The 26,955-nt window shown below is 48.0% G+C and overlaps 1 protein-coding gene across 2 annotated transcripts; it reads left to right on the top strand.

Annotated features, from left to right (window-relative positions):
* Positions 1 to 26,352, top strand: CHUK (component of inhibitor of nuclear factor kappa B kinase complex). Of its 2 annotated transcripts, XM_070751463.1 has the most exons (21): positions 1 to 186; positions 275 to 369; positions 1,305 to 1,419; positions 2,203 to 2,272; positions 2,854 to 2,942; positions 4,154 to 4,243; positions 4,323 to 4,447; positions 5,491 to 5,598; positions 8,402 to 8,537; positions 9,752 to 9,946; positions 11,599 to 11,701; positions 12,487 to 12,610; positions 13,712 to 13,863; positions 14,713 to 14,774; positions 16,444 to 16,553; positions 18,156 to 18,205; positions 20,071 to 20,167; positions 21,828 to 21,975; positions 23,811 to 23,944; positions 24,951 to 25,050; positions 25,538 to 26,352. In XM_070751463.1, exons 1-21 carry the CDS (start codon positions 52 to 54, stop codon positions 25,562 to 25,564), a joined length of 2,265 nt encoding a protein of 754 aa, XP_070607564.1. In that variant the 5' UTR covers positions 1 to 51; the 3' UTR covers positions 25,565 to 26,352. The 2 variants fall into 2 exon arrangements, 1 of the variants encoding a protein (XP_070607564.1); XR_011559071.1 differs by lacking the exon at positions 18,156 to 18,205 and having other exon boundaries at positions 10 to 186.
* The last annotated feature ends 603 nt before the right edge of the window (positions 26,353 to 26,955 follow it).

Below are 26,955 nucleotides of genomic sequence, written 5' to 3'. Positions count from 1 at the left end.
CCTGGGCGTGGGGCGAGGCCCGGAAGAGGCGGGCGGCGTCGGGCGGCGTCGATGGAGCGTCTGCCGGCGGGGGCGGCGGTGGCCCTGCGCGGGGGCTGCCCGGGCTCCAACACCTGCGGCCCCTGGGAGATGCGCGAGCGGCTGGGCGCCGGCGGCTTCGGCAACGTCTCCCTCTACCAGCACCGGGTGGGCCTCGTGGGGGGGGGGCTGCTGGGGGGGTCCCGGAGGAGTCTGTGTCCCCCCCCTTGACCCCGACCCCGCTTCTTCCCCGCAGGAGTCCGGCGTCCGGCTGGCGGTCAAGGCCTGCAGGCTGGAGCTCAGCGCCCGGCACCAGGAGCGATGGCGGCACGAACTCCGGATCCTCCGCAGGTGCCGCCCTCCCCACGACCCCCCCTCTTCCCCTTTGCAGCCCCCCACGCCCCCCCCTCCCCTTTGAACCCCCCTCCACCTCAATCAAGACCCTCTGCACCCCCTTCCCTCCTCCCCCCCCTTCCAGGGCTGGGCTGGGCTGACCAAAAAGGGGCTCAACTGGCCCAAAACTCCCCCCCACCCCAACCTTTGACTAATTTAATTTAATTGATTAGATTTGTATGTGGCTCACAACAATCACAACAATATCCAAATGCAATATTTAAAAAGAAAAGAAACACATTTTAAAAACCCATCATTAAGAACCATTCGATACAATCCTAGGACTAGAACTCGGCACCTCCGGCTCTTCTGTTGCCCTTGAGACTGAGGACTGTTTGTTCAATTGGACTCCAGGCAGCTTGCAGCAATAACAATTGCAAAACAGCAGAGAGAAGTCCCAAAAATGCTGTATAAACACTAAAACCCTGGTTAAAACTTACGTAAAATAAACACATCTGCACCTTATATTCCTTCTATAAGGTTTTCATAATGGGCTGTTAGTGTGTTTTTTTAACATATTGGATTTGTGATATTGTCTTCTGTTCTGAGCCACTCCGAGTCCTTGGAGAGGGGCGGCATACAAATCTAATAAATAATAATAATAATAATTATTATTATTATTATTCTATTCTTGGGCTCCAACCCCTAGCCCCAGCTGCTTTCCATAAGGACACCTCTCCAAGGGGGGGAAGACCCCCCCTCCTCCCCCTCCTCCCCCTCCTGACTCAGGCAGGACTAGACCTCTCCACCACCTCCCCCAGCTTTCCTCTTCCTGGCCTCTAACCACTGGCCCCAGCTGCCCCCCCCCAGGGCTCTTCTGTCCCCTTGATCTCTGGGACCCCCCGCAGGGAATTCTCCCCCCGCAGCTGCCCTCTCCTCTCCTCCTCCCACAGCTTGGACCACCCGAACATGGTCAAGGCCCTGGAGCTGCCCGAAGACCTGGACTTCCTGGTGAACGATGTGCCCCTGCTGGCCATGGAGTATTGCTCCCGGGGGGACCTCAGGAAGGTAGGAGAGGGGGGGGCTGGGCTGCGGGAGCCCCCATGGGTGGCGGTCTTCCTTCCCTGGAGCTCCCTTGCTCCCTAGGGCAGTGTGGGCCAACCTGGGCCACTTGAAGATATGGGGAATTCTGGGAGTTGACGTCCAAATATCTTCACAAGGTTGGGCCACACTGCCCCAGAGGAGCCCACCAAGGGGGAGCCAGAGCCCCACTGCCACTCGAGGGCGTTGAGATGAAATTGTTCTGTCCCAGCTTCGAGGGCTCCCCAAGATAAGATGCACACCACCAGATTTAGTACTAAACGTTTTGCTACTATTTTATTTTATTTTATAGATAGATATGGATAGATAGATAGATATGGATAGATAGATAGATAGATAGATAGATAGATAGATATGGATAGATAGATATGATGGATGGATGAAGATAGATTAGATGCAGATAGATATACTGTAGATGAGAGAGAGAGATAGGTCATTAAATAGAACATTTTTAAAACAAAGTTTTAATCTTAAAAAACATACAAAAACACAAACAATACATGAAAGAAACATGCAAAAAAAATGTAATAGCAAAAAAAAACCCCCACATAAAGGACAAAATGAAAAGAAGGCACCAACATGTATCTGTACCTTTACAGCTCTAACCTCTTGCTACGCTACGTGTTAAAAGGAGAGAAGGGCCCCATTTCTCTCATAGCCCCTCTTTGGACCCCTTCCCCTCTTTCTGGAGTTCAGGTCTGCAGAACTAAATGATGAACCTTCGTATTGTTTCCCCCGTTCCTCTTCCAGCTGCTGAACGTGCCTGAGAATTGCTGTGGCCTTAAGGAAAGCCAGGTCCTTTCCGTGCTGAGCGACATCGGTAGGTCAGCTGTCCTTTTCCCCCAGAGAGAGATTCCAAAGTCTTTGGCTTCCCAGTCGTCTTGTTGTGCCTCCAAGTTCATTCCAAAACCCAACCCGTCCTGAAAGCGTCTCAAGAATTCACCTCTGCATTGACTCAGACCACAGAAGGGCCCTGGGACGGAGGCGGTGGGGGGTCTCCTGCGTTCACCACTCTTGAATCAGAAAGTGTCTCTGGTCTTCTAATCTTTTCTAAATTAAAGGGAAGCGTCTTCCCTCGGAGCTTCGGGTAGAGGAGACTTTTCTCCCCTTCCGCAAGGCATGAAAAACCCTCCTCTTTGACTGGGCAGATTGAAACACCCTCCTCCTACTGGGGATCAGCAGGAGGGGAGGACACACACGGCGGAGGTTGGGAAGGTTCTTAACAAGTTTTGTGGGTTTATTAGTTGTGTTTTAGCTACGTGTGTGTGTTTGTTGCCTGTTGTCTGTCTTTGCTAGTTGTACATGTCTTGCATTATAAATAAAGGTTTATTGTTGTGGTTGTTATTATTATTATTATATGTGTTCATTCTCTCCCTCCCCCCCCCCCCCAATAATTCCTAGGGTCTGGCATCCAGTATTTACATGAAAACCGAATCATTCATAGAGATCTTAAACCAGAAAACATTGTCCTGCAGGATGAAGCCGGGAAGGTCAGTGAACAAAGGGTTCTCAGAAGGCTGCAGTGGAGTTTTCCCTCCCTGCCCCACTGCCCACATCTGCCGGGAGGAGAGGCCCCTGATGGCTTCGGAGGCAGTTGTGCTGTCATGGCACTAGTCCTCATGAGCAGTCGGGTTCTCTCATCTTCCCCACCTGCTCTCTTGAAGCACAAGGTGCCCTGGACTTTGGGCCACTCCCCAGGAGGCCCCGAGTTCTACTCCTGCCTTAGAAGGCACCAAAGGCGGGTGGGTAACTTGGGGCAGAGTCCCTCTCTCTCCCTCACACACCCCAGCCCACCTCCTCCGGGTCTTGTGTGGAGGAAGAAATACTAGGTATGTTCACTGCCTTTAGTTAGTTATACAGTCAATAAATATAAAGAAGGATGGAAGTCATGCTGTGGATGAATGGAGGCCATTTGCATAACTGGTACTTTCTTTGGTTTGTTAGATTGAAATCAGCCACTGCTGTACAATTTTAATTATGTTTCTATATAAAAACTTTATTATTATTATTAGTGTGAAAGTTAGATTGATGGAGTAAATATTGATGACATGAAAATAGGATTTTGGATGTTTTTAATAATTTATATTTATATAATTTATATAATTTATCATTTATATAAAATGATTATATAAGCATATTAGACGTTGATGATATATGTGATTTTATGTATGTATGTCTTTTTATACTGGGGAGAAAAATAAAAAATTATGCCACCACCCCTTAAAAACCCCAAGAAGTATGAACAGCTGGTGGCTTGTAGAGCTGGTTCTCCAGCACCTAAAAACCCAGCTTTCCTCCTTCCTTCCTTCCTTCCTTCCTTCCTTCCTTCCTTCCTTCCTTCCTTCCTTCCTTCCTTCCTTCTCCCTCCCTCCCTCCCTTCCTCCCTTCCTCCCTCCCTCCGCTCTTCATCTTCCTTCCTTTCTTCCTCCGCACTTCATCTTCCTTCCTTCCTTCCTTCCTTCTCCCTCTCTCCCTTCCTCCCTTCCTCCCTCCCTCCGCACTTCATCTTCCTTCCTTCCTTCCTAGCCAATGGAAGGAAAAGACCCCCCCCCCCCCGCCTCTCTCGCCCATTTCAGAGGCTGGGCTAGGGGGAAAAGAAGAGAGAATTCCCACCCTCCTCCCTCCCCAGTTCCAAACAGAGTGGGGGGAAGTGGAGCAGCTCAGGGGCAAACAATGACTTGGAGTGTGATCCAATTTGCAGATCATCTACAAGATCATCGACCTGGGATACGCCAAGGACCTGGACCAAGGCAGCCTCTGCACGTCCTTCGTGGGGACCTTGCAGTATTTGGTGAGACCTGGATGCAAATTGGGGCCTGTTCTGTTCTTCACTCCGCAGGTTGATTTAATTGCAATTTCTTCTCTTCAAGGCCCCTGAACTCTTTGATAACAGCTCTTACACCCTGACGGTGGACTTCTGGAGCCTGGGGACGGTCATCTTTGAGTGCATTACGGGCTTCAGGCCCTTTCTACACAACCAGCAGCCCTTCACCTGGTAGGTCCCTCTGACTTTGGGGGGAGGGGGGCAGTGGGGTGCCAGTGTTGTGTCTCTGCAAATACAGGGGGGTCAAGGCAGCCCCGTCCTCTTTAAAGGCCCCAGGAGATGTTCTCTCTGGCCGGATCAGATCTTAGAAAGCGAACCCCACACCTGCTGGGAACATTGATCGAAGCAAAAAGGATTATGATTTACACAAAGTCCAGCGAGTGAATTCTCAGGCCTTTCAGGCTGACAGCGTTCCCGTCTAAAGAGCACAGAAAACAGTCAGGGATGCAGGCCAGCTAGAGGCATAAATCTCCCCTCGTGAGGGGCTGCGGGTATTTCTCTCTTCGCTCACAGTTCAGGGCTTCACCAGCTTCTGTCAAAACAGGCCTCAAAATCCATGGGATCGGAAGGAGTCTCTCACAGTGAACGTTGTGTGCCACACCTCCCATCGGCCTGCCCTATCAATATCCCATAGACCTAGTCAATGCCTAGACCCCCTTCTAGAGAGATATTCCTGCCTGGCTCTCATCCTTCTGACCCTCGCATCTCAAAGTCCCCATCGTCCTCTGACTCAGACAATACCCTAACTGTGGGTTCTACAGTCTCTGGGGGTTCCCCAGTCTCTCAAACTCACACATACACACACACACATACACATTAGTCTCCCTTTTCATTATCAGCAAAAATATGTTAAAAATATGAACTATCACTCAACGGCCCCAGGCCTGCCAACATAGGTGTGTTCTTAATATTTTTTGGAAGGCGAGGAGAGTGGGGGCAGTTTGAATCTCCAAGGGGAGTTGGTTCTAGAGGGCCGGGGCCACAACAGAGAAGGCCCTTCCCCATGGACCCGCCGGTCGGCAGTAATAACCAAGATTTTAATGTAGACACACAAATTCTAATGGGTTTGGCAGCAGGGGGAGGCCGAGCATCGCTCATTTGCGGAGGGGTGGGGGGGTGGGCAAGGGTTCATAAGCATTTTGATAAGGTCCCAAAGGGGCCTTAACTGTTTGTTTTATATTTTGATCTCCACCCTCCTGGCTCTTTTCCTGCAGGCATGAGAAAATCAGGAGGAAAGACCCCACGTGCATCTTTGCCTGGGAAGAGATGACGGGGGAGGTCAGGTTCAGTTCTTGTTTGCCAACTCCAAACAGCTTGTGCAGGTAACGTTCATTCCATCCTCTCTCCTTAAATTGGCAGAATGCCTTCCTAAACCTTCCTTCCTTCCTTCCTTCCCTCCCACCTTCTTTCTTTCCTTCCATTCTTTCTTCCTTCCCTCCCACCTTCTTTCTTTCCTTCCATTCTTTCCTCCCTCCCACCTTCCTTCCTTCCCTCCCACCCTCCTTCCTTCCTTCCTTCCGTTCTTTCTTCCTTCCCTCCCACCTTCTTTCTTTCCTTCCATTCTTTCTTCCCTCCCACCTTCCTTCCTTCCTTCCCTCCCACCTTCCTTCCTTCCTTCCGTTCTTCCTTCCTTCCCTCCCACCTTCTTTCTTTCCTTCCATTCTTTCTTCCCTCCCACCTTCCTTCCTTCCCTCCCACCTTCCTTCCTTCCTTCCGTTCTTCCTTCTTCCCTCCCACCTTCTTTCTTTCCTGTTCCAGTTCTGTCCCTCCCTCCCACCTTCCTTCCTTTTCGAACAAACTTCAAACCACCCCCCCCAACCCAACCACCCCTTCCTTCCGTTCTTCTTCCTTCCCTCCCACCTTCTTCTTCTCTCCATTCTTCCTTCACCTCCCACCTTCCTTCCTCCTTCCCTCCCACCTCCCCACCTCCCTACAACTACCAACCCACCCACCAACAACCTTCCCCAACATTCAACCCCACCCCCACACCCACCCACCAACCTTCCTTCCTTCCGTTCTTCCTTCCTTCCCTCCCACCTTCTTTCTTTCCTTCCATTCTTTCCTCCCTCCCACCAACCAACCAACCCACCCACCCTCCAACCTACCTACAACCTTACAAACATCCAACCCCCCCACCTTCTTTCTTCTTCTTAACCCCCCCCCTTCCATCCAACCTTCTCCTTCCTTCATCCCCTCCCACCTTCTTCTTTCCTTCCATTCTTTCTTCCCTCCCACCATCCCATCCTTCCCACCCACCCACCTCCACCTTCCTTCCCTTCCACCTTCCCACCCACCTTCTTTCAATCATCCATTCTTTCTTCCCTCCCACCTTCCTTCCTTCCTTCCCTCCCACCTTCCTTCCTTCCTTCCGTTCTTCCTTCCTTCCCTCCCACCTTCTTTCTTTCCTTCCATTCTTTCTTCCCTCCCACCTTCCTTCCTTCCCTCCCACCTTCCTTCCTTCCTTCCGTTCTTCCTTCCTTCCCTCCCACCTTCTTTCTTTCCTTCCATTCTTTCTTCCCTCCCACCTTCCTTCCTTCCTTCCCTCCCACCTTCCTTCCGTTCTTCCTTCCTTCCCTCCCACCTTCTTTCTTTCCTTCCATTCTTTCTTCCCTCCCACCTTCCTTCCTTCCTTCCCTCCCACCTTCCTTCCGTTCTTCCTTCCTTCCCTCCCACCTTTCTTTCCTTCCATTCTTTCTTCCCTCCCTCCCACCTTCCTTCCCTCCCACCCTCCTTCCTTCCTTCCTTCCATTCTTCCTTCCTTCCCTCCCACCTTCTTTCTTTCCTTCCATTCTTTCTTCCCTCCCACCTTCCTTCCTTCCTTCCCTCCCACCTTCCTTCCTTCCTTCCGTTCTTCCTTCCTTCCCTCCCACCTTCTTTCTTTCCTTCCATTCTTTCTTCCCTCCCACCTTCCTTCCTTCCCTCCCACCTTCCTTCCTTCCTTCCGTTCTTCCTTCCTTCCCTCCCACCTTCTTTCTTTCCTTCCATTCTTTCTTCCCTCCCACCTTCCTTCCTTCCCTCCCACCTTCCTTCCTTCCTTCCGTTCTTCCTTCCTTCCCTCCCACCTTCTTTCTTTCCTTCCATTCTTTCTTCCCTCCCACCTTCCTTCCTTCCTTCCCTCCCACCTTCCTTCCTTCCTTCCGTTCTTCCTTCCTTCCCTCCCACCTTCTTTCTTTCCTTCCATTCTTTCTTCCCTCCCACCTTCCTTCCTTCCTTCCCTCCCACCTTCCTTCCGTTCTTCCTTCCTTCCCTCCCACCTTTCTTTCCTTCCATTCTTTCTTCCCTCCCTCCCACCTTCCTTCCCTCCCACCCTCCTTCCTTCCTTCCTTCCATTCTTCCTTCCTTCCCTCCCACCTTCTTTCTTTCCTTCCATTCTTTCTTCCCTCCCAACTTCCTTCCTTCCTTCCCTCCTTCCTTCCTTCCTTCCTTCCTTCCTTCCGTTCTTTCTTCCTTCCCTCCCACCTTCTTTCTTTCCTTCCATTCTTTCTTCCCTCCCACCTTCCTTCCTTCCTTCCCTCCTTCCTTCCTTCCCTCCCACCTTCCTTCCGTTCTTCCTTCCTTCCCTCCCACCTTCTTTCTTTCCTTCCATTCTTTCTTCCCTCCCACCTTCCTTCCTTCCCTCCCACCCTCCTTCCTTCCTTCCGTTCTTTCTTCCTTCCCTCCCACCTTCTTTCTTTCCTTCCATTCTTTCTTCCCTCCCACCTTCCTTCCTTCCCTCCTTCCTTCCTTCCTTCCCTCCCACCTTCCTTCCGTTCTTCCTTCCTTCCCTCCCACCTTCTTTCTTTCCTTCCATTCTTTCTTCCCTCCCACCTTCCTTCCGTTCTTCCTTCCTTCCCTCCCACCTTCTTTCTTTCCTTCCATTCTTTCTTCCCTCCCACCTTCCTTCCTTCCCTCCCACCTTCTTTCTTTCCTTCCATTCTTTCTTCCCTCCCACCTTCCTTCCTTCCTTCCTTCCCTCCTTCCTTCCCTCCCACCTTCCTTCCGTTCTTCCTTCCTTCCCTCCCACCTTCTTTCCCTTCCTACGAGAGACCGGGGGTCTTTCAAGTAGTCAGGCCATGGAGTGAGGCAGGATTGTGGCAGCCCGTCTGGTGGGCTGACGTTTTCCTTTTGTTTTATGGTGCAATTTAGTACAGTTGTCTGCACAATGGAGCCCTGGCTTCGGATGATGCTGACCTGGGACCCCCAGCAAAGAGGAGGTGGAAGAGACCCAAACACCAACAGCTACAGGTGTTTTCAAGTGATGGAACAGGTGTTGAGCCTGAAGGTAAGTGGGAAGATTATACATTTCGATGGAAAGGATTAATTACAATTGCAGCAAATAAGCTGTCACTTGCTTCTCTGACTGAGTCTTAAAATCCTCACACTTTGTAACGTCGACAAAATATTTGCCCTCGCTAATAGGAAATAAAATAATTGAAACCATTTTCCCAGGACATCTTTATTTTTCTAATAACAGCAACATGATTGGAAATACAGAAGGATCTTGGCAGACATCAACCATGGGCGCTATCTAGCAAAATGAAATTCAAGGGTGGAAAAAGTCAGGTTCTACATTTAGGCCAGAAAAACAAAGCACACAGGTACAGTGTATGTGGTACCTTGCTCAACAGTAGCAAGTGTGAGAGGGACCTTGGAGTCCTAGTGGACGACCATTTAAATAGGAGCCAGCCGTGGGCAGCAGCTGCCCAAAAAGCCCACACAGTTCTAGGCTGCATCAACAGAGGGAGAGAACCAAGATCACTCACTCTACAAGGCCTTTATAAGGCCACACTTGGAATATTTGCATCCAGTTTTGGTCACCACGATGCAAAAAGGATGTGGAGACTCTATAAAAAGTTCAGAGAAGAGCAACAAAGAGGATTAAGGGACCGGAGGCTAAAACATATGAAGAACGGTTGCAGGAACTGGGTTTATGTCTAGTTTAATGGAAAGAAGGACCAGGGGAGACACGATAGCAGTGTTCCAGCATCTCAGGGGTTGCCCCAAAGAAGAGGGAGTCAAGCTCTTCTCCAAGGCACCTGAGGGTACAACAAGAAGCAATGGGTGGAAACTAAACAAGGAGAGAAGCAACTTAGAACTAAGGAGAAATTTCCTGACAGTCAGAACAATTAATCCGTGGAACAGCCTGCCACCAGAAGTTGTGAATGTTCCGACACTGGAAGCTTTTAAGAAGATGTTGGACAACCCTCTGTCTGAAGCAGTGTAGGGTTTCCTGCCTTAGCAGGGGGCTGGACTAGAAGACCTCCAAGGTCCCTTCCAACTCTGTTGTTGTTGTTGTTGTTGTTATTAATTGGGGCAGCACACTCTAGTTGTTACCAGAAACCCCAAACCCTTAGTGCCCCCACCCAACCCCATTCTATTTTGAGCATCCTAACACTGTCTCTCCTACGTTCCCAGAGGGCTGGTGAAAAGTATCTTGAGAAACTGACCATTCTCCAAGTGTAGAGCTGCTGTTTCCCTGTGGCCTTTTCTTTCCAGATTGTCCACATCTTAAACATGACGTCCGCCAAGATCCTGTCGTACTCGCTCTACCAAGAGGAAAGTCTCCAGGCCCTGCAAGTCCGCATTGAGTCGGACACCGGGATCAATTCGGGGAACCAGGAGCTGCTCCTGGAGATGGGGAGCTGCGTAGACCCCCGGAAGCCGGCCTCCCAGTGTGTCATCGACGGCGTAGTAAGACCCCCCGCTTGAATTCTTGGGCCCTTTGCCTTTTTCTAACGATAGCCGTTCGTAGCCCTCGGGCAGAGCAGGAAGAGCTGATGTCACGCCAGGTTCCATAAATTCCGATTTGTGGAAATTTCTGTCACCTGCTCCATTTTCTGTAAGGCCTGGTCGGGGGCCATCCTTTCTCTTCGGTTCCATTTTCTGCAAGACTATAAAAGGCTGAAAAGTTTAATCCTTTAGAACAGTGGTTCCCAACCTTGGCCACTTGAAGATATCTGGACTTCAACTCCCAGAATTCCCCAGCCAGCAAATGCCGTCTGGGGAATTCTGGGAGTTGAAGTCCAGATATCTTCAAGTTGCCAAGGTTGGGAAACACTGACTTAGAAGCACCAGCATAACACGAAGGAGTAAGCATGACTTTACACTGTCTGAAAGTTTGTTTGTTTTGAAAAAGTTTATTTCTCTCCACTCTCTTGCATACAAATTATCATGTACATACCCTCCAGTATTACAAACCAACATATATACAATAGTTACACATTTTTCTCCATTATTCAAGAGTCTATATCTCTTAGTCCACCAGTCTGCCCCTCTTCTTGTTCTTTCCTGCAGTCTCTCCCCCCCCCTCTCTCTCTGCCCTCCTCCTCCCTACTTACTCCTTCATTCCTCCTCTTCCTCTTTCTCTCCTCTTCCTCCCCCTCTACTTCTTCAACCCTCTTTTACCTTTCCCAGAAGGTCTTCCATCCTAACTCACCTCGTAGCTAGTGGTATATATTTAATTTTATTTTACCAAAAAACAAAAAACCCACTAATGGTTCTTCCAAAACTTTTGTCTGAAAGTTGAGTCAAAGTGCTGGACTTATTTTCTTACTGGCTTTGAGATGTTTTTCAATGACCTATTCCAGAGACTCCTCCTCTTAACAAAATAATGAGCAGTCAGAACTTCTGTTGAAAGAAACCAAAACACCCAAGGACCCACAGAAGGTAGAAGTCCAGAGACTTGGCAAAAAATTGGTCCCTGTTTCAGACCAGAGTGTGAAGGATAATTTTAAAATCTCAGAGATTGTCTCTAAAGAGGTCAGAAAGATCACAGAGATGTTTTATTAGCACAATTGCCCTGGCTCCTGGCATCTTCCCAAAGATACTTTGGTTTGGTTTGCTAACCTTTATTAATTCTTTCCTCAAACAATGGCTGAGGGTTGGGGGAACAGACAGAACAGCTCAATGGCTTGTGTTGGGAGGTTGTGTTGGGAGCAATTGACCGAACTTATCATCCAAGATAAAGTCTTCAAACAAAGGCAGATCGTGGATTATGTTTTGTGCTCTAAGAGAGAACAGAGATCGTCCTGAAGTCGGCTCCAGCTGCCTCTGTTCATAAGAGAATAAGTTGGTGTTTGCAAAGAGGAAGTCATCTGTGTACCACTTAGTGAAGGAACTGGAAATGTTGGTTAATGGTTTAAACAAATTGCCCAGATCAGAACGTGGCTTCTTCCAACTCCTTTTTGGAGACTTTTTAAAGACACCTCTGTGTGTGTGTGTATCGCATCTATGTACAGTATGAGTTTATTCGTTTATTCCTGCATGTTGTTACTGGATTATTGGCACTTTCTGAAGGTTTAGAAGGAAATGTTTTGACTTCATGGTTTCTCCTTCTTCACCAGAAAGGCTGGGACAGCTACATGGTGTATTTATTTGATAAAAGCAAAACTACCTATGAAGGCCCCTTCGCTTCTCGGATGCTTTCGGACTCTGTAAATTATATTGGTACGTTTCTCTCCGTTTAGTAAAAAATATTAGTTATTCTAAGATTTGGCTTATTTAGGGAAAACATTCTACTATCACTTTTGAGTCCTTCCCCCCCTCCCCCTGAAATGCCATCACTCTGCTAAACAAATAGTTTCCTCACCACTGTCAACTATTTACTAAATCTGCCCTACTATTATTCCTGTTTTTTTCTCATCCTTCCTATCTCCTCCTGTTTATGACTGTATGACTGTAACTTCCTTGTATCCTTATGATTTATATTAATATTGATTGTTTCCTGACTGTTTATTTGACTCCTATGACAATCATTAAGTGTTGGACCTCACGATTCTTGATGAATGCATCTTTTTCTGTCATGTCCACTGAGAGCATCTGCACCAAAGACAAATTCCTTGTGTGTCCAGTCACACTTGGCCAAGAAAGAATTCTGTTCTGTTCTATTCTATTCTTATTAAAATATCAAAGTATAAAAAATACTAGCACTAAATCAATCAGATGTATGTACAAGCTTCCTCCTGCCCCGTTCCTCCTTTTCTTTGAATTTGTAAACACTTATGTACAAATTGTAAATATTGAATTCCAAATTGCAAAAACAGGTCATGTCAAACTCTGTAATAGCTTTGGTTCCATCACGAATGCTCTTCACTTTCAGTGTCTCCCCCCCCCCCCCTTTCTTTCCCCTTTTTATTTATAGATTTATAAGCCGCTCAATTCCTGCCGGACTCTTTAGCTTTATAACTTCCAGGTTTTAATATACTAATAAGGGTGGGCATTTTTCCCCCCAGTCAAGGACAGCAAAATCCAGCTGCCTGTTTTCCAGCTTCGGAAGATCTGGGCTGAAGCTGTGCACTACGTCATCGGGCTGAAGGAAGACTACAGCCGCCTCTTCCAGGGCCAGAGGGCTGCCATGTAAGTCCAGCAGGCGGGGAGGGCTCGGACGGAGCAGGGCTGCGGGGTCCAAGTAGCCGGCCCTTCTGCAGCTCCCCGTGGCCCCCAGGGGCAGGTGGGGCATCCCTCGCCATTGAGTCCCAAACAGCCCCCTAGCAGTAGCTCTTGGACGTCTACGGCTTCCTGGCGGTGGGCAGAGCTTAGCCTGCAATGCTGCATCCTTCTTTTTAAAAAAAGGTTTTATTTATTGCTTTTTTCTGTTTTAAAACATCAAAGTAAGTTAATGCAGATGCATACCCAATTTCTTACGCTGTATCTATTATACACTGCTGAAAAAAAATAAAGGGAGCCCTCAAATAACCCATCCTGGATCTGAATGAATGAAATATTCTCACTGAATCCTTTGTTCTGTGCAAAGTTGGATGTGCTGACAACAGAATGAAATTGACGGTCAGTCAGTGTTGCTTCCTAAGTGGACAGTTTGATTTCACAGAAGTTGGATTTACTTGGAGTTATGTTGTGTTGTTTAAATGCTCCCTTTATTTTTTTGAGCAGTATATAATATATGTAATATAATATATTATTATGTTTACGTATTTCTTATTTTTCATATGAGCTTTCACATTGTATCACAGACTTTTAGTTTTGTTTTCAATCCAATTGTTCCATTTAGAATAGAATAAAATAGAATAGATTTATTGGCTGAGTGTGATTGGACACACAAGGAATTTGTCTTTGGTGCAGATGCTCTCAGTGGACATAAAAAGACAAGATACATTCGTCAAGAATCAAATTTTGATTTGATCCAAATCTCATAATAAAGTGAATTATTTAAACCCTTAATCCCCCACACATTTCTGTGTGTCTATAAATTTTATCTATGGTTATATTTCCTGGTGGAATTGCTTTATTTTTCCAGTATTGCGTGTACGATATCCTTGCTGCCATTATTAGATGAGCCATTAAATATTGTATTTTTTTTGGGTGGGGGGGTGTATTGTTTCCTGCTTATTCCAAGCAGAAACGCTGCCTTCTAACCACCACGTCACCAGGGCTTGTCTGTCCATGTAGGTTTACGTGTGGTTGTGGCAGAGATTAATGCAAACGTCTCCTTGTCTCCAGGTTGAGTCTGTTGAGGTACAACACCAATTTAACCAACAGGAAAAATAACCTCATCTCGGCCTCACAGCAGCTGAAAGCCAAGCTGAACTTCTTCCAGCAAAGCATCCACCTCGACCTGGAACGATACAGCGACCAAATGACCTTTGGAATCTGTAAGCCTTCGTGCCAGGGATGGCCCCAACAATTATAGGGTTATAGCATGTAGACTTTATATACTGCTTCCCAGTGCTTTTCCAGCCCTCTCTAAGCGGTTCTCAGAATCAGCCTCTTGCCCCCAACAGTCTGGGTCCTCATTTGACCCACGAGGGAGGGAGGCTGAGAAGGAAGGAAGGAAGGACAATAGCATTAGACTTATCTACTGCTTCGTAGTGCTTTTCCAGCCCTCTCTAAACAGTTTACAGAATCAGCATATTTGCCCCCAACAATCTGAGTCCTCATTTGACCCACCTTGGAAGGGAGGGAGGGAGGAAGAGCAATAGCACTAGACTTATCTACCGCTCCCCAGTGCTTTGACAGCCCTCTCTAAGCGGTTCTCAGAATCAGCCTCTTGCCCCCAAACAATCTGGGTCCTCATTTGACCCCCTGGAAGGACGGAAGGCTGAGTCAACCTGGAGCCTACTGAGATTCTTTCTACCAAGCTGCTGGCAGCCTGTGATCAGCAGAAGTAGCTTGCAGGACTGCACTCTAACCACTGCACCACCTAGCCATGTTGATTAACCTCATTCCTCTCTCACCCAGCCGGCTTCTCTGGGGGCCTGACTCTTATAACTGAAGCTGTTGATCAGCCAGTTCATCATCTTAGCATCTGCATCCTACATAGGTTTCCTAAATGCAGAACTCCGAACTCTTGTTTTCCACCTCTTGTACACAATATGATAAATGTGCAAAATCCATGAGTGTAACTACTACTGTTTTGGAGCATTGTTTTGTTTCAAAACAAGTGTTGCCCGTTTTCAGGGAATACGGTGCCTGCAAATTAACCCCCGTCTGTTTCCTTTAAGCCTCGGAGAAGATGTTAAAAGCCTGGAAAGACATGGGAGAGAAAGCCTCGCTCTGCGAAAAGGTGGGTAGGGGCCGAAACCAGAGGGCATCGTTTATTGTCCTTGCCCCAATCATCCTTATTAGGAGGTTTTAATTCTGAGAGAGCTCATATCCATGTATAGGAAAAAGCAGGACATTAATGAAAAACAAATAATTAAAAATAAAGGTAGGAAAGTGATGAAAAACTTTCTATTATCCAAAGAGCCTTGCTTTCAACCCACATTTATTGTTCTCTGTTACCAAATGCATATCTTTTAATTCTCAGACAGCACTTTTGTTAAGGGGGCATGAAGGGTGATCTCTTGAATTGTCAAAGACACACACATACACAAAGGACACATGGAGGTTGTACAGATATCCAGCTGACAGCCCAGGGCTACGAGTAATGGTTCAGTCATACAATCCAGATACATTAAGTGTATAAAATATTATTTACTTTGGCAAATATATTAGTCAAGAACAGTCCTAGTCATATACAGTTAAATCAGTCAATACATATACAATTCTATACGTCTTACTTGTTCTGCTCACATAAACCATCATTTAACACACAGTTCTTACTACAGCAGTCACAGATAATAGAAATAGCAGAGAGAATCACGCTTATGGCTCCCTCTTGTGGCCATTGTAACACTAACTCTTAAAGCAATAGTGTTTCAATATATGTAAGCATGCATTCTTGGTTTGTTTTATATATTGCCAAGCCCAACCAGTTATGTACATAGTACTAACAACCTCACGTATAGGGAAAGAATAGGAAGCTAATGACACCTAAGTAGCCTTTTCTTGTTCGGTGTTCCATTCCCACTAATACTGAGACAGTCCTGAAACGAAGCTGTCCAGTTGAGAGGGGGCTCAGCCGTTGCCATTCCGGGTGGAGAGGAAAATTCTCCCACTCTTGTCTCTCTGCTCCACAGGGAATTTAGGAGAACTCTGCCCAGAACTCAGGAAATGACCTCAAGTCCCTGAAGTTCTGTTTCTCCAAGGCCTCTCAAATTGAGAGTGTTCCAGTCTTTTCCAATTGTACTGCTTATTATTCAAAATTTAGGCCATCTAGCCCTAACTGATACTTGGTGTCAATATCTCTCTGCCTTAGAAATAATTAGGAACCAGGGACTTCAACTCCCAGAATTCCACAGGCAGGAATTCTGGGAGTTGAAGTCCATAGATGTTGCCAAGGTTGAGAAAGGCACCTCCAGCAAACAACCGTCCGGCTCTCAAGCGGCAAATCCTGTCCGATCATCTCTTCATCATCTCTTAGGGGAAATTTCTATATCATTTATCATGTTGTTTCCTTCACTCTGAGTGTTTCCTGGCTTAGATTTGGAGGTCGCTGTGCCCCTAGATTAGTAACAAAACTTTTCCTATGATCTTATATCTACACATTCCCCGAAACCATCTTGTTTTTCTCTCTCCCCAGCAAGGCTACGGAGAGGGGCGGCATACAAATCTAATAAATAAATAAATAAATAATAATAATAATAATAATAATAATAATAATAATAATAGTAATAAAAGGCCTGCTTTTCTGAAAGAGAGGCTCACCAGTTTCAGAAGCTTAGAGAGGTGTCTCTCTGTAGGCAGAGGAGACGCCCAGTTAGGTGATTGTTCCGTGCAAGAGAAGCCATCTCGATGCCCCCAAACCTGTCCTGAGTCTTATCAGAGAAGGGGATTTTTTTGATCCTTGGCAGGTGGCGGATATCGGCTCCCTGGACGAGCAGATCATGGCGCTGCACACGGAAATCGTGGAGCTGCAGAGGAGCCTCCACGTGCGACGTCAAAACGACGTGATGGAAAACCTGTAAGAAAACCCAACTTTTCTCTTTACACCCCTGACCGGCTGACTTTCCTTAGCTCCTTATTTATTTATTTATTAAACGTATTTATATGCCTCCCAACTCGCGAAGGATCCTGGCAGCTTCCAGCAGGTAAATGTTACACTTGTGGAGGGTGCAAGGCAGTAAACAACCTTCAACACAGCAGGGGGAAAGTCCAGACCATGGCTTAAGGGGGCAGCACACACAGGCTGGGAACTCAGGTTTTGCTGCGGTCCAACTGCCGTCTGGACTTCAACAGCCCTGTAATTTGATTCCAAAGTAAATCTGAGGCTTTCATGGCTGTAGTGGGATCATGTAATGCAGTGGCTCTCAACCTGGGGTTCAGGACCCCTTTGGGGGTGGAACGACCATTTGACAGGGGTCACCTAGGACATTTCCCATGGTGTTAGGGACTAAAACAGATGTCCATGTGCCGCCTCTGTGTTGGTTGAGGCAGGCAGGGATCCCTTGGGTCCCATTGGTTGGGGGTCAAGGGAAAGGGAGGGTCTTTCCTTCTCTTTCTGCTCAAGACCCCCATGGACAATTGGGGGGCCACTGTGGGACACAGAATGCTGGACTCCATGGGCTTTGGCCCCATTCAGCAGGGCTCTTCATAGGTTCTTATGGTCTTATGGTCTTACAGCTTTGAGTCTCCACAGTGCGCACACCCGTCCAAGATGGATTTTTGCTTCTGCGCATGGGCAGGAAGCAAGATCTCGCGAGGGGATGCGCTTGAGAGAGAGAAAATTTTTTTGCTTATGTGGAGGAGCAAAAAAATCTCTGAAATGTTGCGCACATGGTCCATCACAAGATTTTGCCTCCTGTGTATGCGCAGAAGGAAAATCTCGCTCGGACGCACGTGAGATATTTTGGCAATTTTTCTTTTTTTGCTGCCGCACCTGCACAGAAGCAAAAAATTGCAGAAATTTCATGCGCACGTCCCTCACAAGAGTTTGTTTCCTGCTCATGCGCAGAGGCAAAATCTCGCTCGGACGCGCTCAAGAGAGGGAAGTTTGGGCGGTTTTGTTTGTGCTTCCACGCATGCACAGAAGCAAAAAATTGCAGAAATTTCATGCGCACGTCCCTCACAAGAGTTTGGTTCCTGCTCATGCGCAGAGGCAAAATCTCGCTCGGACGCGCTCAAGAGAGGGAAGTTTGGGCGGTTTTGTTTGTGCTTCCACGCATGCACAGAAGCAAAAAATTGCAGAAATTTCATGCGCACGTCCCTCACAAGAGTTTGGTTCCTGCTCATGCGCAGAGGCAAAATCTCGCTCGGACACGCTCAAGAGAGGGAAGTTTGGGCGGTTTTGTTTGTGCTTCCACGCATGCACAGAAGGGGGGAAAATGCTGAAATTTCGTGCTTTCATCCTGCACATGCGCAGAGGCAAACTCTCGCTCGGACATGCTCAGCTACACGGCGGAGATGCGAAGCTGTGCGCGCAGCTCCAGTGTCACAACTGGTGTGTTGTCCTCCTCCATACTGGTAGGAACCGGGTGCCGCTTTGGAGCCCCTGGCCTTCAGTTGAGCCCTCGCCCCAAGAGGGGAGGGGAGAGATGCTGACAGCTGTCACTCTGCCTTTCCACAGGGAGCAAAGAGCCATTGAACTCTACAAGCAGCTGAAGTCAAGGCCTCCAGGTAGGTGGTCAGCCCTTCTCCTCCCAGGGAACACGCAACAGGCCCGGAAGACATAGTGGCCGTGAGCAGGAACTCTGCCATTGAGCCTGGACAGATGCCCTTGGCAGGCTTGGAAAGGCCAAATTCAATTGGATTTATTAGACTCCCAGGCCCTTCAACCCCTGGGGACTCAAGAGATTTGCTACTGTCTTGTGAAAACAAAAGAATTACGAGTGGAATCCTCGGCCTCTTTTCCATGTTGCATCGCAGGTTTTTCGGTCATTTCTAACTGTTCCTGGGTTAAAATTTAGAATATACAGACTGATCCTTCGGTGATGCTGTTGGCTCCTGATTATTTATTTATTTATTTTTCAAATTTATAGGCTGCTCAGGGCGGCTTGCAACAATAAAAACAATTACAAAATTAAAATACCCCAATACAGTGATACCTCGTCTTACGAAGCCGTCATCATACGAACTTTTCGAGATACGAACCCACTGCCACCGCTGGGATGCCCCGCCTCCGGACTTCCGTTGCCAGGCGAAGGCTCCCCTCGTTGGGAAACCCACCTCCGCACCTTCCGTTGCCAGCAAAGTGCCTGTTTTTGCGCTGCTGGGATTCCCCTGAGGATCCCCTCCATGGGAAACCCCACCTCCGGACTTCCATGTTTTTGTGATGCTGCAGGACAATCCCAGCAGCGCAGAAACTGGCGCTTCTCTGGCAACGGAAGTCTGGAGGTGGGGTTTCCCATGGAGGGGAACCTAAGGGGAATCCCAGCAGCACAAAAACGGGCGCTTCGGCTGGCAAAAGGAGTGAATTTTGGGCTTGCATGCATTAATCGCTTTTCCATTGATTCCTATGGGAAACATTGTTTTGTCTTGCGAACTTTTCGTCCCAGAACCAATTAAGTTTGTAAGACAAGGTATCACTGTATAAAGTTAAAATACCCCAGTGCATAGAATAAAAACAAGTTTTTAAAATAATTAAGACCCAGTATGAACGTCATACAATCATCCCTCAATCATACTCCTGGCTGGATCAGAGAACCCTCCCTCAAGGGCTTCAGGGCTGCCGGCATGTGTTCCCAAGGCCTTTCGGAAGGCGAGGAGGGCGGAGGCGGTAGGATCTCTGGGTGGGGTTGATTCCTATGCAGCCAGATGCCTCGCGCTTCCCTTAAATGGAGCCTTGGCGGCCTCTGGAGCACTTTGGGTTGAGGAAATGGGAAGATATCGGAAGTCTTGTTCAGTGGCAGCCAGAGGCTACAGTCCTGTTTACCAGGCTTTCTGATTCATCCAAGCAATTAAATATATATATATTATTCTCATTACACGGGTCTACAAAAAAATAATTTTTGTAATCATCGCAGTGGACCTTGTACTTTTCTGAATCGTTTTTTGTTCTGATTTCAAAAAGTTGTATAGTTTTTCTTCTGTAGCAAGAGCAGCATCATTATTCTAAGGTATAGATTACATTAGATTAGACTTATTAGATTTATATGCCGCCCCTTTCCATAGACTCGGGCGGCTCACAACAATGGTAAACAATACATAATAACAAATCTAATATTAGCAATCTAAAGAAGACAGTCATCTACATATCAGAAATAACGTAATAACAAAAAATGCTTCTACGTCAGACACTTTACGTGATAGAGCAAAACTGAGCATATTTTTGGAGCCGGCACATCAAACTCTGTGAAACAGACATGTTACCTTTGCTGGTGATTTTTTTCTTTTGTGTTGACCAGTGTTATTAATGGTAGTTTAAAGGACATGGCTTTTCTTTGGAGGTGAAATCGGATTGCCCAGTGTTTGTTTATTATTATTATTATTATTATTGTGGAGGGAATTTCATATTTGGAGAGCCCCTCTCTCTCTCTTTTCAGACCACGTCTACAGCGACAGCACAGAGATGGTCAAGATCATTGTGCAGACAGTGCAGAGTCAAGACTGGGTCCTCAAGGAACTCTTCAGGCACCTCAGGTAATCAGGCAGGCACACCTGGGGGACACACACACACACACACACAGAGCGAGAGCTCTCCTTCCCCAGGCCTAGTTGATTTGATTTGATTCGATTCATAAGCCTCCCTTCTGCAATGAACTCAGGGTGTTGTACAGAAATAGAAGCAAGAATAAAAACAGGATACAATCAATAGAAGAAGAAAAAACAATGTACAGTGATCCCCCGCTCGTTGCGAGGGTTCCGTTCCAGGACCCCCCGCAACGAGCGGGTTTTCGCGAAGTAGCGCTGCGGAAGTAAAAACACCATCTGCACATGTGCAGATGGTGTTTTTACTCCCACAGCGCTAGCGAAGAGCCGAAGATTGGGGGCGGCGCGGCTGTTTGCCGCCGGCATGGGGGGCTTCCTAGCAGCCCCCCAAACCCGGGTTGGGGGCCTGGGGGGCGCTGGCTCTCGGCGCTTTCGAGCTGAGTCTGGGAGCGAATTCGCTTCCGGACTCAGCTCAAAAGCGGCGATAGCCAGCGCCAACGAACGGCTTGTCCACGCTGGCTCTCGGCGCTTTCGAGCTGAGTCCGGGAGCGAATTCGCTTCCGGACTCAGCTCGAAAGCGCCGATAGCCAGCGCCAACGAACGGCTTGTCCACGCTGGCTCTCGGCGCTTTCGAGCTGAGTCCGGGAGCGAATTCGCTTCCGGACTCAGCTCGAAAGCGCCGATAGCCAGCGCCAACGAACGGCTTGTCCACGCTGGCTCTCGGCGCTTTCGAGCTGAGTCCGGGAGCGAATTCGCTTCCGGACTCAGCTCAAAAGCGCCGATAGCCAGCGCCAACGAACGGCTTGTCCACGCTGGCTCTCGGCGCTTTCGAGCTGAGTCCGGGAGCGAATTCGCTTCCGGACTCAGCTCGAAAGCGCCGATAGCCAGCGCCAACGAACGGCTTGTCCACGCTGGCTCTCGGCGCTTTCGAGCTGAGTCCTGGAGCGAATTCGCTTCAGGACTCAGCTCGAAAGCGGCGAGAATGAACGGCGTGGACGGGCGAAGGGCGGGCGGCAGCGAGGAGTTTGCGTGGGCGGTGGGGAAACTCCTCGCTGACGCCAGCAAGAGGGGGAAGACCCAGGGAAGCCGCCCAGCAGCTGATCTCCCGGTTGCCATCTACGCATGCGTGCCCATAGAAAAAACAGGCACGCATGCGTAGATGGTATTTTGACTTCCGGGTTGAAAAATAGCGAAGTACCCTGTTCGCAATGGTTGGGGACACAATAAACGGGGGATCACTGTACAGTCTATAAAACCCCATAAATTTAGAACACACATCCATCCATCATTCGTCATTTAGGCTACAGCAGTAGGTTGATGCTCAAGGGCCCCAGGCCTGGTGGCAACGTTGTGTTTTTAGGGCTTTTCGGACTATTCAGGGCCCAGGCTCCAAGGAACATCAGGTGGGCCTCACCTTTTGCCTTTGTTCCTCGTTTTAAAAAATACTAAAAATGGCCTGCGGGCTTTGAATTTGGCCCCCTTGGCCTAGTCCACCTTTTCCTGGAGAAGGTGCAAAAAAGGTAGATGCTTGGAACAAACTTCAATCCACAGTCACTGAGTTTGAACGTGCCTGGGATAAACATGGATCCAAAATGGTACAAGGGCAGACTAGATGTCAATCTTCTGTGTTTCTGTGCTTTTTGAATGGCAGCAAACTGCTGGGCTGCAAGCAGAAGATCCTGGACCTCCTGCCCAGCATCGATGTGGCTCTGAACAGCATCAAGGAGGCCGACGGTTCCGTCATGCAGACGCAGGGCAAGCGGCAGAGGGAGATCTGGCACCTGCTGAAAATCGCTTGCGTAAGGACCGTGCGCACCAACCCGGCCCCGGCTCACACAAGCCCCCGTCTGCCCCTTGGCCCACATCGCTCACCCAGAAGAGCCCGGGGTGGCCAGAGTGCAGCACTGCAAGCTGCTTCTGCTGACCGCTGGCTGTAGTTGAGCAGTTCAGGTCTCCCCAGGCTCCAGGACGTGGGTCAAGTGAGGACCCAGATGGTTGGGGGCCAGAGGCCGACTCTCTGTCTACTGCTTAGAGGGGGCTGGGAAAGCTGCGGAACTGCCTAGAAGTCTACGTGCTCTTGCTCTGCCTGCCTTCCTCTCCTTCCATCTCCCCTCGCTTCCTCTTCCTTCCTTCCTTTCTTTCTTTATTTCTTTCTTCCTTTCTTTCTTTCTTTCTCTTTCTTTTCCTTCCTTCCTTCTGTCTTCCTTTCTTTCTCCCTCTCCTTCAATCCTTCCTTCCTTGCTTCCTTCCTTCATCTTAATGTCTTCCTTCCTTCTGTCCTTCTTCTCTCTTTCTATCCTTCCTTCCTTCCTTCCTTCCAACAGTGGGGCAGTGGTTAGAGTGCACCATTGCAGGCTCCTTCATCTAACTGCTAGCTGTAGTTCAACAGTTCAGATCTCACCAGCGGCTCCAGGTGGACTCAGCCTTCCGTCCTTCCAAGGTGGGTCAAATAAGGACCCAGATGGTTGGAGGCAAGAGGCCAACTCTCTGGAAACCGCTTAGAGGGAGCTGGGAAAGCTGCGGAACTGCCTAGAAGTCTACGTGCTCTTGCTCTGCCTGCCTTCCTCTCCTCCTTCCATCTCCCCTCGCTTCCTCTTCCTTCCTTTCTTTCTTTTCCTTCCTTCCTTCCGTCTTCCTTTCTTTCTCCCTCTCCTTCAATCCTTCCTTCCTTGCTTCCTTCCTTCATCTTATGTCTTCCTTCCTTCTGTCCTTCTCTCTTTCTATCCTTCCTTCCTTCCTTCCAACAGTGGGGCAGTGGTTAGAGTGCACCATTGCAGGCTCCTTCATCTAACTGCTAGCTGTAGTTCAACAGTTCAGATCTCACCACCGGCTCCAGGTGGACTCAGCCTTCCGTCCTTCCAAGGTGGGTCAAATAAGGACCCAGATGGTTGGGGGCCAGAGGCTGAGTCTGTGTAAACCACTCAGAGGGTTGTAAAGCATCGTGAAGCGATATTTAAGAGTCTAAATCCCTGGTTCCCAATGTGGGGCCCACACCTCACAGGGGGACAATTTCATTTTTAATGGGGGCAATTGGAACCTTGTTTAAACCCAGTTAAGGGCCTTTCAGACTTCCTCCGCACAAGTGGTTCACTCTTTGAATAATAAGAACTATATGTCATGGAGCGGGGGGAGGCCTCAGACTTTAGAGCTGCTTCCATGGGGCACAGCCAAAAAAAGGTTGGGAACCACTGGCCTAAATGCCAACTTCCCACAGCTGTTTAAGGCTTGAGCGCCTCCACCCGACTGGCCATTTCCTGACCCAGGGGTCTTTAGTCCCCCTCAGTTCATTCGACCTTTGAATGCCAGGAGTACCAGACAGGGGCGGCTGATGCGTTGTCTTCTTTGTCAGGTGCCCCAAAAGAAGGAAACGGCACATCGTTGGCGCTCTGGATTTTGGGGGGGGGGGGTTGAGGGGGGGGGCTTACTTAGCTCTCTGAATGGCTTCTGTATGCCAAACAATTCCAGAGTTTGGTCCCTTGGACCAGTTTTTCCAAGGGCACAACCAACCTGTTTGCCGCATCGGCCACTCGGAGCCGTTGAGAATCCATGCAGGACGCAGGTGCTCCGCTAACGAAGGCCCTGCGACGCTTCTCCTAACGCCTCCTCCCGTATTTCCCCCCCCTTTCCCGTGTAGACTCAAAGCTCTGCTCGACTGGCCAGCTCCAGCGTGGAGGGTCCCGTCCCGTCCTCCGTGCCCGCCTGGCTCTCCCAGACCGCCCCGGCCAATGCGCTGCAGCCGTTGCCTTTCGTGGAAACCTCCAGAAACGCGTAAGAGACGCAGGAAGGAACCGGAGGGGCTGACAATGGATAGGTTGAAGGGGCAGGAGGACCCTGGAGCGCTCTAAAACATGGGAGAAGCTCCATACTTGGTTAGAAGAGAGGAGTGGCAATGGAAACTGAACTAGGGAGATAATAACTGTAGTATATAGTTACAACAATAAAAAAGAAATGGTCAAATTTTAGATAACGCTGCGGAACAGCAATTTCATCGTCTTAAATCTGTGACTTGTTTTCAACTAAATTTTGGCCTCTGGATCCAAAAATAGCCACAGTTTTTGTATTATCACGTCAACTTTTTAAGTTACCGGATCCATCAAAAGTCATACAAATTGGAAAGGAAAGGAAAAACTTACCAAATATACTGTTTACAAAGAATAATTTTATTCATACAAAAGCCAGAATAGTTACTGCAAGTTAAATTGTGTTCATACAAATAGTTTTTTTTTTTAAATCCAATGATAATTATACATATTAAGGTAAATATTTTCGCTTGTAGCTTTTTCTGGAGTGTTTAATCTTTGGACCTTCATAATTTTTAAAAAAAGAGAGGGGGGTGAAGGGGTTCTTCCTGCCTGCTAGAAACCCTCCCTCAACGCTGGCAGTCCACATTCATCCCCAGAAATGCAGGCCTCCCTTACATGGAGCGAAGGAGGCAACGTAGAGATGGAATTCTTTTCTTTTCTAACAACCTCAAAGAGCACAGTTGGTAGAATAAAGGAGGTCTAACCCGTATATGGTGTGAAATTGTGAAATTTAAAGGGAAAAAAGAAAAGAATGCTTGAAAATAGGTCACCATTTAAGACCATAATTGTGGGCTTAATTATAGTTGTACAGTTGGAGACTAATTGTAATTCATATGGCAAAATATTTCACCCTCCCAAAAGAAAATGTATCTGGAACTGGGATGGCTGGTGGGAAGGGACGTCTCCTGGTTTTGATCTGTGTATGGAAGGAGAATCCAGAGCAGCCACTCCTGCTCTTCTTCTCTTGACAGGTTGGATTTTGCACATTTGTTAGAAGAAAATCTAAGCTACCTTGACAGCTTTGGCGCCGTTATACACGAAGCGAGACACGACCCAAATAGCAGCATGATGGTGAGTGGAAGCCTCCCTTGGACACTCGGACTCTGGATAAATAATTCATTTGTTGGGAAAGAAAGGCAGCTTGGAAAGTGGGTCATTTCACTAATGAAGCTATATGTCCAAGCAAAACCTTTGCATCAGCACTTTTGGTCAGGAAGACGTTTATTCGATGCTTCCTCCCACTTGGTTTTACGGGGAAAATTCTCCACCCGTTTCCTCAAAGGGATGAAGGGATTTTGGGGTTCACAGGGATGCAGTGAATGGGGCGATCGGTCCCACCCTGTGAGTAGAAGGGAATAATACACCTGGATTTTACAATACCCGGTCCTTTAAGTAAGGCCAACAGTGGGGGAAACACAATCCTCTCTCCCTTTGGCCTGTGTCAAAGAGAACGCAGAGATCGTCCCTCAGTTACTAGTGTGAGTTTTAGTCCGTTGTGTTTTGATGACTGCATAACAACACAAAGAGCTTTGGATTATTGCCCCGTTTCCTTTCGCAGAGTCTCGACTGGAGCTGGCTGGATTAGAGGCCCATGTTGCACGTCCATGTTTGCCAAAAATGGGCCTCTGAACTTAAAATCCTTTTAATGAAGGAAGGAGCCAGACGGAAGATTTGGAGGTTTTGGGAAAGTGGCCTTGCTTTTCTCTCTAAAGCATCACAGAGAGAATGTCTCCCATCGCAGGATCCGTAAGGCCCTGGAATTAAATACCCCCCAAAAGATCAGATTGTGCTAAGACAGAAATCACGAAAGACGTAAAATGAATTATCTGTTATATTAATGTATTAATGAGGACCCGGATGGTGGGGGGCCATAGGCTGGTGGCTCTGTTCAAAAGTGCTATGGCTAACATGTTGAAGCCGCCCTGAGTCTAAGGAGAAGGGCGGCATTAAAAAATTGAATAAATAAAATAAATAAATAAATAGACACTATATAGCTCAGGGTTGAACTGTGAAGTCCTTGGTGCTCTCCGAGTTTGTTTTCTTAAAGGACGTTTCACAGCCCATTTAGGGAACGGCATCCATGATGCGTTGATGGTGTTGCCTAGTTTGGTAACGAAAGATCTTCAAGCAAATGACCAAACTCGGAGCCCCTGGACTCCGTGTGGTTTATTACTGTTCCCTTTCCTATGAGCCTTGTGGAAATTATTCGTGGTATATTTCTAACGAACATCCATTGGGAGCATTTTTGTAATATTTTGAGCATTTTGGGGTTGCTTTTGTTTTCACTTTGAAAATCCCGGAGCCTTTAGGCCCTCCACCTAAAAACAGTCGCTTATAAATGTCACAAATAAAATAATCTCAACAAGTAAGAAATCAGCTTGAGTCTTTTTATGTTTTTGTTAGAAAATTAGAATAATTTTGCAAAATTCTGCCATGATGCTTGTGCAGCTGATCCACAGGTTCTGAGGATCGGGAGGCAAGTGGGGGTTGGTATCCCAGGGCAGTGTACCTGGCGCCCAGATCTGAGAGCAAGGAGGGCGGAGAGGATGTGGGGTCAGAGGCTGAAAGCCAGCCAGGGCCTTCTGCACCTTCCGAGGTGGCCATGAGTGACTCAGGAGGAGGAGTGGCTTCTTGATGCTAGGGTACGCAGAGTTGCCAGAAGGCACAAGTGGCTGAGCAACGGGGGGTGTTCATTCTCTACTTGCTCCAAATAAGTTTCTTTCCAGCCCTAACCAGGTGCTAACAATGTTCCCAGTTCTTATCGGCTTGCAAGCTCTTTCACTGTTACTCTCTCGAAGAATGTTTTCCAAGCGCTAAGTCTTTGCAGCTTTTCTTCCCTTGCGCTACTTGCTCCGAATGTTTCTTTCCAGGTGCTAGTGACATTTCCAGCTCTGGTTTGCAAGCTCTTTCATTGTTACTCTCTCCAAATAAGGTTTTTTAAAGCCCTTAACCAGGGGATAAACTAAGGTGCTGAAG

The sequence above is a fragment of the Erythrolamprus reginae genome, chromosome 4, assembly GCF_031021105.1.
Source record: "Erythrolamprus reginae isolate rEryReg1 chromosome 4, rEryReg1.hap1, whole genome shotgun sequence".
Classification (NCBI taxonomy): Eukaryota; Metazoa; Chordata; class Lepidosauria; order Squamata; family Dipsadidae; genus Erythrolamprus; species Erythrolamprus reginae.
This window is presented reverse-complemented; position numbering and strand designations above follow the sequence as displayed.

Excerpts from the sequence above, each read along its gene's own strand:
- CHUK (XM_070751463.1), top strand. The coding sequence starts at position 52 with ATGGAGCGTCTGCCGGCGGGGGCGGCGGTGGCCCTGCGCGGGGGCTGC. Across the intron at positions 5,599-8,401 it reads ACTCCAAACAGCTTGTGCAG|TACAGTTGTCTGCACAATGG; the intron begins GTAACGTTCATT and ends GGTGCAATTTAG. Across the intron at positions 9,947-11,598 it reads AGTGTGTCATCGACGGCGTA|AAAGGCTGGGACAGCTACAT; the intron begins GTAAGACCCCCC and ends CTTCTTCACCAG.